Source organism: Acanthisitta chloris, unplaced genomic scaffold (genome assembly GCF_000695815.1).
Source record: "Acanthisitta chloris isolate BGI_N310 unplaced genomic scaffold, ASM69581v1 scaffold14210, whole genome shotgun sequence".
Lineage (NCBI taxonomy): Eukaryota > Metazoa > Chordata > Aves > Passeriformes > Acanthisittidae > Acanthisitta > Acanthisitta chloris.
The window spans coordinates 31,949-42,698 of NW_008650024.1; the positions used below are offsets into that span (position 1 = coordinate 31,949).

The following is a 10,750-nucleotide window of genomic DNA, read 5'->3' on the forward strand; positions in this document are numbered from 1 at the left end:
TGAAACAAAGCCACCTTCAAAGTCCTCCACAAGACCCTGGAACCCCCAGAGCTGAAGAGCTGCTCACCCAGTGTCGTTCAGGATCTCCAGGATTTGCCTGCTGAAGCCACATTTCGCCATCTGGAACACAGAACACACCTCAGAGCTCTTCCTCCTCTCTCACCCCACAAACCGCCACGGGCTGTGCTGCAGACACCTCACCTGTTTGCTTCCCTTCATGAACAGCATCACAGGAGCTTTGTTTATCAGGGCCTTAAGCCTAGGGAGAGCAGGAAAAGGCAGAAAAGAGGTTGCTGTTATCCCAAACTTGGTTCTGAGAGGTAAACAACATGCAGAAGTGCAAAGACAGCAACCTGCAGCTTTCCCAGATGAATTCAAAGCATCACTAGCAGTAAATCTCCATTGAAATTGCTTACAGTAACACTAGTAAATCAATCTGAACCATCCTGATACTTCTACAGCAACAATTTCCTGCCCTAGATTGACCTGGAGTATCAAACAGCAAAGAAGCTTAAGGAGAAACTGAATTCATTAGCACTTTGGGATATTTTATCATCACTTTAGGATATTTTGAACTGATGTCTTTAGTAGCTCAGGAGTTAAGTATGAGGTTAGCTATGAATGAAAACTCTTCTGTGTCATGGAAGAACTTCCTAGAGTCACCAGAAGACACCTCAGCCAAATGTGATGTGTTAAGCCAAGAAACACCTGCCAAAGGATGAGGAACAAACCAAGCAATGAGAAGCTCCTTGTGACTTGCCTGGTGAATTTTCAGGCACTTCTCCATCACTGGATGAAATAGATTCAATCATGGAATGGTTTGGGTTAGAAGGACCTTAAAGCTCATCCCATTCCACCCCTTGCCATGAGCAGGGACACGTCCCACCAGCCCAGGCTGCTAAAAAACCTGATCAAAGCTTCACACATGTTCAAAAGGTCATGCTGCTGCTGCTCCTTAGGGAGAAATTGAGCCACACCAACAACTCTGATCTATTAAAACACATCAGGGAAGCAGAGGACATTTCCCATTGCCTTCCTCTCCCAAAATAATAAAAAAAACTACATATAAACTCACTCAAGTTGTTGCTTCTGCAAGTTTGCAAACAGGAATGCACTAAAAGACTTTGTAGAAAAAGTTTTTAGGGCCACACTGAGACAATCTCATCTTTACCTCTAATTTAATCTCTGCAAAAGTCAATGATTGGGCTCTGTGGCCTCAGTGAAACACTTTCCAAGTAACCAAGGCCAGAGGACAACACACAGCTGTGCAAGGATTAGTTATCACCACCCAGAAATGCTCTGCATCCAGTGATTTCCACACTGCTTTGAGTAGGCAGAACCAGGAGTCTCACCTGCCTCCCAGCAGCAAGAGAGAATCTATGCTCACACATTTCCCTTCCAGGCAGTCCACCTTGGTAAACCAACCCCCCTCAGCATGCCTTAATGGCACTACTCCCATAAAAATTAGGGAAATCAAAGCCACATCCAGTAGCAATTTGTGCAGCAGCAGGACCTGTCAGACACCCAGTGCCACCACTGGGGCACAGCAGAGCTTCAAACACGAGTGGATCTTCACAAGGGAAGGAGAAAGCAGCACAAATTGCCATCTAGACATTCCACCTGAGCCAGGAAGCAACACCCTTCCCACTGCTGCAGCACAGACTCATGTTGCCAAGGTGAAAGCAAACAGGAACTGAAGGACACGAGCAGCCAGGGAAGAGCAGACAAGCACAGGGATTTCTCTCCAGTGACAGCAGAGTTAGGGAGTCTGTGACAAACAGAGCTGAGAAAAGCTACTCATGTTTAAAAGATGATTTTCCGTTTTCTTTGAAGAATGAACTCTTCAGAGAGACAAGAATGTTCCTGCTCTAAGTAAAAAATTCAGCTACAGAGATAAGACTATTGGATCAGTGCAGATGTATATGAAGTGATGATTAGTGCATAAAACCCATGATATCAAACTGCAGGAGTTCTGCAAATAAAGTCAATGAGCAGGAATTGATCTGAAAGTTTTCCCTATAGAAACAAACACACAGGACACCCTGAAAATAGCAGCAAACCATCTCACCTGTCCTCCAGCTTCTGGGTCTTGGGACAGATGGTGTCCAGCTCTCCAGATGCCTCAAGCTCCTAGGGAGATTGGGAAGAAAGAAATCACATGTAAACCCTAACAACACCACGGTCATGGCAACCCAAAGGATGGAGAAAGTCTCCGTTTCTAACCTTGACAATGTCGAGTCCCCCGATGAGCTCCCCATCCACATACAGCTGAGGGTAAGTTGGCCAGTTGGAGTAAGTTTTCAGCCCCTGACGAACTTCTTCATCAGAAAAGATATCGAAGCTGCTAAAGGAAATGCCATGTTTGTTCAGGATCTCCACCATCTGCCTGCTGAAACCTGCAGGCACAGGAAGAGGTGTTAAATGGGACTCTAAGCATGTCTGGGCTGACCTTCCCCGGTGAAAAATGACATTTATCTAGGCAACAAGGTCAAATCAGCTCCAGGTGTTCTTTGCTTTGTCAATAGCCTCAATTACAAAGGGGCAAAATCCATTTATTACTGTTTGTTTATTTATTTCTCCTCATTAGTTTCACTTGAAAACTTAGCTTTGATAATGTTTTCTACCCTTCTGCTTTCAGAACATCCTTTTCTACTCAGTGGTAAAGGGCAAAGTTTTACCTTCAATTTTTTACGTTCTCATGGGCATTTAACATCGTTTTCCCACTCTTATGGCACTTTCATGCCATGTTTTGCGTCCCTTTATGTCAAATTTTCCTGTGTCCTACCCTAACTCTCTCAGCAGGATATTAACTACTGAAAATTAGGATTTTACATCCAGCAAACCGGAGGAGAAAAGTTTGTCCCTTCTGCAGCTAACCATCTTTTTTTTTCCCTTGTGAAAATCATCACATTATGTGTAAAAAAAGTAGGAACATTTCAGCATTCTGGAATTGACATCATCTTTTTGCACCTCCTAGGCAACACGATCCCAGCGTTTGCAAAAAGGATCCGTGAGGTTTGCCCATAAATCAGTGGGATAATAAGGGTTTATACCTTTGCCAGCTCGTTCTGGTTTGCATTCAAATGCCCTTGCAATCCTTCCAATTCCCTCAAAGAATTCCAGCAAATGCTGTGCAGACAAATGAAAACCTCTATACAAACATTAAATAAAGGGAGAGACAATGCTTCAAGGCTTTAATAAAGGAATAAAACACTCCAGGTTTAAATGGGGGAAAGAATCGAAGTGGCAGAGCAGAATAACCTTTGATTTCAGCTATTAGTTTTTGAAATATGGATTTTTTTTTTCCACTGCAGTTTTCATGAGCTGCAATTTATTGAGTCGTGAAGCAGCAATATTTGTACTTGTGGCATCCAAGTTGCTTTTCCTTCCACGGCTGAAGTGTTAAGTTCATGTACAGCCTGAAGTGAAACACAGATCCTGAAATCCCTCAGACATCTGGGAGTTCATTAGTAAACAGCCAAAGGCTGATTGCTGATGGTTATTCCAATATATTAACTCATTTCTACTGTAAGGAACTGGAGAGGGGAAAAAACCAGCTTTATTTTAGCTGTAGGCAATACATGCAAAGCAGAAAGATGGATTGGTTGGGGTTCAGGGGAAGGGGAGCAGTGGCAGCCTGAAAATGTTGCTGTGCTCAGGGACAAAGCGCCCAAACAGCTCCACGTCCACAAGAGATTTAGGCTGAGCTTCTCGAGTGCTACAGGTGCCTGACAAGGAATTATTCAGCTGCTGACAGAATGGTTTAAGTGCTTCCCTGGGTGAGAACAGATTCTACAGCACTGAAAACACCCTAAGTAAATTAGGTGAGTGATGAAGCAAATAAATAGCACCAAATAAATACCAATCCTGCCAAACAAATCCACTGAAATAATACAACATCTGTAGCAGCCACACAGCAGTGCCAGCAAACACACAGCCAAGGGGACAAACCTTTTCCTACCACAATCCCCAAATCCCTGCTGGATAAGGTCTCCTCTACTTGCCAATCAAACTGAAGACTCCAGCAAGTCTTATTTATATCAAAACAGATACAAGTCAAAACTGTCTTCACCTTTAAACAACCTTTATTTACCTTTGTCTTTATTCCTACTGCTAGTAAGACACATCCAGATTATCTCTGACAAAGTGGTAAATTATCTTCACCTTGTAAGAGACAAAAATGTTGCCAAAATGTTTATTCACCTTCACCTTGAAATAGATTTTGTCTGTTCAAGGAAGTTTAATGGGCCCAACTAACACCTCCCAACTCCTGCCAGGAATCACCACAGCAGCCTAGAGCAGGCACAATATTTACCTGCACAGCCTGGAGCAATAAGTTCAGGTGATTTCATGTGTTCACTCCATTTTACTACTTCCAGTTTCAATACACACCTCTGTTTAGCCAAGTACCCCCTGTGCACCCCTCATGGGGCACTAGGGACCAAGAAATATCTGAATGACCCCAGAGTTTAGACACCTCAGAAATCTGAGGAGCTCATCACAGCAGGAGCTCTATTCCACACAGGCAAGACTTCATAAGCCAAAATTCCCATTCCTACAAAATTATCTCTAAGTTCCTATGATGATATGTGACTTCCACTCATCCATGACCATATTGTTACATCTTACAAATGCAGAATCATCTGCAGGTAAATAGATGGAACTTCACAGGAAGATACACACTATTATCAGTCCAAAACACCCAGCTCAACCCCAACTCAACCAGCCCACCCAGCAGCTTCACCTCTGGTCACTCCTCTCAGCTCCTTTATCTACCAGCCATTGCTCCTGACCCAAACACACCTTAAGTTAAGGAAAATACTCTTATTCATTTTATGGCGTCGATTAACTATGAATATCAATGACTAGGTAAGAACTACAGCTTCATAGTACTTTAAACTTCTGACATTTGTTCATGAGCTTTTCATAGAGGTCAACACTTCAGGTTGGGAAGGAACTGAGCACTGAACAGGGAGCAAGAGTCAAGAGAATGAAGTTTGAGAGAAAGCATTCCCACTGAGGCAGAAACACATGGAACCATGGAACGGGCTGGGTTGGAAGGGACCTTCAAGCTCATCCAGGCAGGGGCACGCACCTTCCCTGGTTGCTCCAAGCCATGAATAAACACTGAGCTACACGAGGAAAAGTGTCCCAGTTCAAGGATAACACTGCCCACCACATATTCCTTAGAAAGCTCCTCATCTGGGACTCCATTCCCAAAATGGAACTGAGAGAACAGCAATTCTCTAACTGCCTCTAAGCAGCATGACAATACCTCCATTAATAACTGTAAGAGAAGACAACACTGCCAGGACACAACTCCCCAAAACGGAGTAAACCAGGCAAGAGCTTCCAAACAGGACATGAACTGCAGGAAATCCTTACCACAGCGAGGTTCTTTGGGGGAGCCTTTCATGAAGAGCATGTTAGGAGCAGCATTGATGAGCTTTTTCAGCCGTGCATTCAGGTCCTCCTTGGCGCCATCGCCGGGGCCGGGAGGGAGGGAAGCGCCAGACGAGTGGCGCTGCACCTTCTTGGTCAGCTCTGGGGCATGGGCACCATCCAACCTGTCCACCTTCTGGGCATTCTGAAAGCACCGACACACAGCCTCGTGTTAGAATCATCAGGGCTGGAGGAGACCTCTAAGATCATCAAGTGCAACCATTAACCTGTCACTGCTGGAACCCCTATACCAGATCCTCCAGCAGCAGATCCAAACACCTCTTAAAGACCTCCAAGGATGGTGACTCCACCACCTCCCTGGGCAATGTTTCAGTGCCTGACCACACTAACAAAGGATTAAAATGTCAAATGGGTTAAATGTTACAGGATTCCATTCAGAATTTGTGCTGTAAAGTCACCACAGTGTATGGATCCACAGGTGAAGGGGAATTAGGGATTGATCTGTGGTTCCCAAGCTCATCCCTGTTTGTCATCTGCTGTTAACAGCAGCAAATTTGCTATTAGGAATACTAACAAAAGAAAACACTATGGGTTTTATTATCACAGAAAAATGGGACCACAAAAATTGGTTACTTCTATTATCACTTGATTTATTATCACTTTCTTGGAGTTTCACCATGTTGAAATACAAGACAAAACAACATCACAGTAAACTCTTTGACCCACTACAAGGCATAACAACTCAAATAAAACCCATGCCTGAATCCCAAAGCAATTAAGGAAGCTCTAAACATTACAGAGAAAGTGCAAACCCCATTTCTATCTACTTTTTGAGGTTCCACTGGCTAAACTTCAATCAGACACAGAAGTGTTTCCTCACCAAGGAGGTTCTTAAGGCTGTGGCAGCAGCGTGACAGAAGTGCATGTATTAAGAGTCCACATGGAATCCATTTGCTCTTAAATCCATTTCCTCTTAAATTCATTACCTCATAAATCCATTTTCTCTTACCTTAAAGAACAAGAACGTTGGAACAGAAGTAATTCCATATTTTTCAGATACTTCAGGCACTGCTTCAGCTTCCAACTACAAAACGAGACCAAACCAAGACACAGATTATTTTCATAAGCTTCTTTACAGTTTGGCTGGGGGTGTCAGTCCCACTTTGTAAGTTTCAACAGGAGCTGATGCCCAAGTCTGGGAGCTGTTGGCATTGAAATGAGCCTCCCTGGGCTACGGTGTCCCCCCAGAGCCTCTGGCACCAAACAGCCTCAGAGGCTTTGACTGTGCTGCACATTTCTGAGGAGCCTGGAGGCTGCCAACACAATCCTTGGTGCACTAGTGACCTAGTAAATTTTCAATCCTGTGCAGCTCCTGCTATATTGAAAGCCATAAATCACTGCCCCCAGTCCTGCGACGATCACAGAGCTCCGTGCTGGCAGCACTCGCCGTGTGCTCTATTGACTCCTGTCGGGGGCAGTACATCACCACTGACATTTCCAGCCTTTCTGCACATCACAAGGCAAAAGGAGTTTCTTCCATAAGCTACTGATGGCTGCTAAACCCCAGTTTTAACTCCTGCAAGGCTGCTGAGTGCCAAGCTGGAGGTTATTGCTTCTGGTCTGAGGCAGCATCCAATGCACACCTGGAAATCATGGCTTGGAACAGCATAGCAAACCTGATCCTTGCAAACCTGATCATTTTCCTTCCCTAGGAAAATACAGCTTCTTTAACTCCAGTTTGGAGCAGCTCCAGCTCTACAGGCTCTTAATGAACCCACTAATTACAGAACCAACATAGCAGAGCCAACACTCAAAGTTTCACCTCTACCTTTGACCTCAGAAGTGAATTGACCTCTGTAGTTTGCAGAGGTAATTATGGAATTTACAGGGGTAAACTCACTTCTGCAAATCAATGCTCCAAACAGAAACAACTGAGAACCTCAAGCTACAAACTGAAAGCTCATACTCAATGGAAATGGAATTGAAAGCTTATATTCCATCCAAATTGAACTGAAACCTCATACATAATTGAAAGAGAAGAGCTAATTCCAATTATCTCCTCTCCTTCCAGTGGCAAATGATGATTTCTACCTATAATATCCATTTCCTTTCCCAGTCAAGCTTCCTGCTTGGCTGCTCCTGTTCCAGTCTGGTGGAGCTCACACAGAACAGGTTTGAGTTCATGTTTCACAAACTTGTATTTAGCAATTTTCCAGAATGTTGTTTCTAAGTGTTTTGGGATATAAATACACTATTTTCAAAAGTAAATATCTCATCAATTAACAGGTTGTTGTCAATTAAAAGGCAGGATGGCTCTTCTGGAACAGAAAATCCCACAAAATCCAATATATTCCTCATGAGAAGGAATCAAGAAAATCCACCCAAGTCTTTCAGTAGGTTGTTTTCTCTACACAGGAGCACCAGTAGCACTGGGAGAAGGAGAGTGAGGGGAAGGATGTGCCACCTTCTCAGTCTGCCAACACTTCACCACTCAGGAACCTTGTTAATAAAAAATAAATTCAGCTGAATAATAAGGTTATAAACAAAATATGAATAATAAAAAGGCAACTGAGATGCTTCCAACTTTCCTGGGCTGACTAAAAGCGCCTAAACTCTGGATAAATTTGAAGCTCCAAGGAAGCAAATACTGTAATTAACATAATTCTGTCGTGTTCTACAGGGAGAAAAAACGGTTGAGAGGAATCATTACAAAACACACACAGAACCCAAAGGCTGTGAGAAATTGAACTGCCCCACTGTTCCCTGCCCTCAGTACCACACATGTCTGATGAGCACAGAACCTTGGCTTGAACCCACCAGCACCTGCTAAGTGCTCCCACTTTTCCTCCCACAGTGGTTTTCCCAGTAGGATGTGCAGAGCCTCCCACAGAACCAGAACTCTCAGGTGTGTTGATGCCATCCCAGCACTGCACAACTCTCACCTGAGAGTGCCAACGTGGCACAGACTGAATTCACCTTCCTTTCACCCTCCTGAAGGTTCCTGTTCATCTCCAGCATCAGACAGAATGCCTCTGTGGATTCTGAGATCTCCTTAGCTGAACAGACAGAATCCACAGAGGTTTTCTGAGGTGTCTTTAGCTAAGCAATAACACCATGGCTTGTGTGGGAATATTCTTGGAGCAACCTGGGCTAGGGGAAGGTGTCCCTGCCCATGGCAAGGGGTGACATTAGATGCTCCTGAAGGTCCTTCCAACCCAAAACCCTTCCATGCCTGACAGGGCCGAGTCCACCCACAACAGTAGCAGCACCTCTGGGACAAGAGACTGAAGAAGGTGAAGATGTGTTCAATTCACATCTTGAAAGGTGAAGGCATAAAGGAACTTCAGAAACAACCTCACCCATATTTTATTACACTCTACTTATTAATAGTGGCTCTTGTCTGGTTAAGACCATCTCCTCTCCTGCCTTACCTTCACAAAGGTCACCTGTGTGTGCTCCTTGGCCAGTGCTGCCATGACCTCGTTCATCTGGGCGCACTGGGGAGCCCATGGTGCCCAGAAATGGACAACCACGAGGGACCTGGAAAACAAACCAACACCAGCTGTAAACAGAATCTCAAACAGCAAAACCAAAGAGAAGCACAGAATCACTGAGGCTGGCAGAGAGTAACAAGCAGAGGAGAAATAATCGTGTGGTTGTTCAATCTTCATCCCACCAGAGCCTGTTCTTTCCTTCCCAATACACAACTGCAATACACCAGATTTTTTCTTCACTAAGAACATACTTTTAATCCATTTGCACTAAGAGTTTTGGGTTTGGGTTTGGTTTGTTTGGGTTTTTAATTCATTCACACAACAACCTCAACTTTGCAACTGACCTCCCTCTGAGCACTTCAATTGAACCTTGAAAAAACTCTTAAAATGTCTAAGAAATTCAAAAATATTGAGCAATTCAAAATACTTAAGAAAGGAAAAAATACAGACTTAGCAAAATGAAGCACCTAAGTGATTATAAACAAGGTGTTCCTGCATTCAACCAAGATATTTCTGAAAGTCTATTTAGAAAGTTCTACAACCACCCAAACCCAAGATCATGACAATAAAACTAATCTGTGGTTTGGGGGATTTTTTTCTACTCCATGAGTACAGCTCTGTTTGCTTTCCTGATTTCATAACAGAAACAAAACCCAAAGCCAAATATTTCCAAAAGAAGCAGAGGAAAAATTCTCAGTGCTATCAACTCATCTTGGGACCAAAACCATTTCCAAATCCAGCAAAGAGAAACCTGAATCCTGTTGTGTGGACAAAGGGAATGAGAGAATTACTGAGGAGGCTGTTGAAAATTACTTTGAAATGTTGTATTTTTTCCTGAAGAGATTTTCATTTCAGCACTGAGAGAGTTCTGCAATGTCCCTACACAACTCAGCTGAACAGATCCAGAAAGGAAATGAAGTCACTCAGTAAGTTTCAAACAATTTCAGTTTCTTTTTCCCACACAACATTTATCAACATGTCCTCCTGTTGCCTTTAAGAATGTGATGCTGGTAAGCTTCATCAGCCTTTTAAACCTCCCATTGAATCAGCAAAGCATCTCAGCACCTACTCAGCTGGAACTCACACAATCCCAGGCTGGTTTGGGTTGGAAAAGACCTTCAAGGTCAACCAGCTAAACCCCTGCCCTGGGCAGGGACACCTCCCACCAGCCCAGGTTGCTCCAAGCCCCGTCCAACCTGGCCTGGAACACTCCCAGGGATGGAGCAGCCACAGCTGCTCTGGGCAACCTGTGCCAGTGCCTCAGCACCTCACAGGGAAGAATTCCTTCCCAATATCCCATTTAACCCTGTCCTCTTGCAGTGGGAAATCATTCCCTGTGTACTGTCACTCTATATACTTGTGGAAAGTCCTTCTCCATCTCATTACAGTAATGATTATTCAACTCTTCGCTCTCAAAGCAAAACATGTGCATGGAAGACTAGAATAAGAACACTGGAAGTGTTCCAGGCTAGGCTGGATGGGGCTGGAGTTGGTGGAAGGTAACCCTGACCCAGTGATGAACTTTATTCCAAACCAAACCATGTGTTATTGCATGAAATGAGCCCTGATGCTCATTATTAGAGCACACAATCAGACTAAGGAGGAACCAGCCCCATGGTATGCGATGAATAATTCAGTGCCATGTTCCTTCTCAGTAATCAGCCCAATGCTTCTGTTTCCAAATGCAGTAACTGCATTTTTTGCTGACGCCTTAAGAGTCTGGATGAAAAACAACCTTAGCTTGCACTATTGCTCCATTTATATCCCATCCCTGCCAATCTGCCCGTTTGGCACCAGCTGCCCCCCAGAAGGAGCTGCTGCAGGGTGGCACCTTCCACTGAGCCCTCCTTAGA

The 10,750-nt window shown here is 44.1% G+C and overlaps 1 protein-coding gene across 1 annotated transcript in view; it reads right to left on the bottom strand.

Annotated features, from left to right (window-relative positions):
* Window positions 1-8,943, bottom strand: part of GLRX3 (glutaredoxin 3) — a gene marked incomplete at its 5' end in the record, with an annotated part of 11,110 nt that extends 2,167 nt beyond the window's left edge. Inside the window, 7 exons of the mRNA XM_009083358.1 lie at window positions 68-120; window positions 202-259; window positions 2,069-2,130; window positions 2,224-2,396; window positions 5,386-5,587; window positions 6,413-6,487; window positions 8,835-8,943. Of these exons, the coding sequence (XP_009081606.1) occupies window positions 68-120; window positions 202-259; window positions 2,069-2,130; window positions 2,224-2,396; window positions 5,386-5,587; window positions 6,413-6,487; window positions 8,835-8,943 (732 nt within the window). The remainder of the gene's footprint in view (window positions 1-67; window positions 121-201; window positions 260-2,068; window positions 2,131-2,223; window positions 2,397-5,385; window positions 5,588-6,412; window positions 6,488-8,834) is intronic.
* Window positions 8,944-10,750: the final 1,807 nt, after the last annotated feature.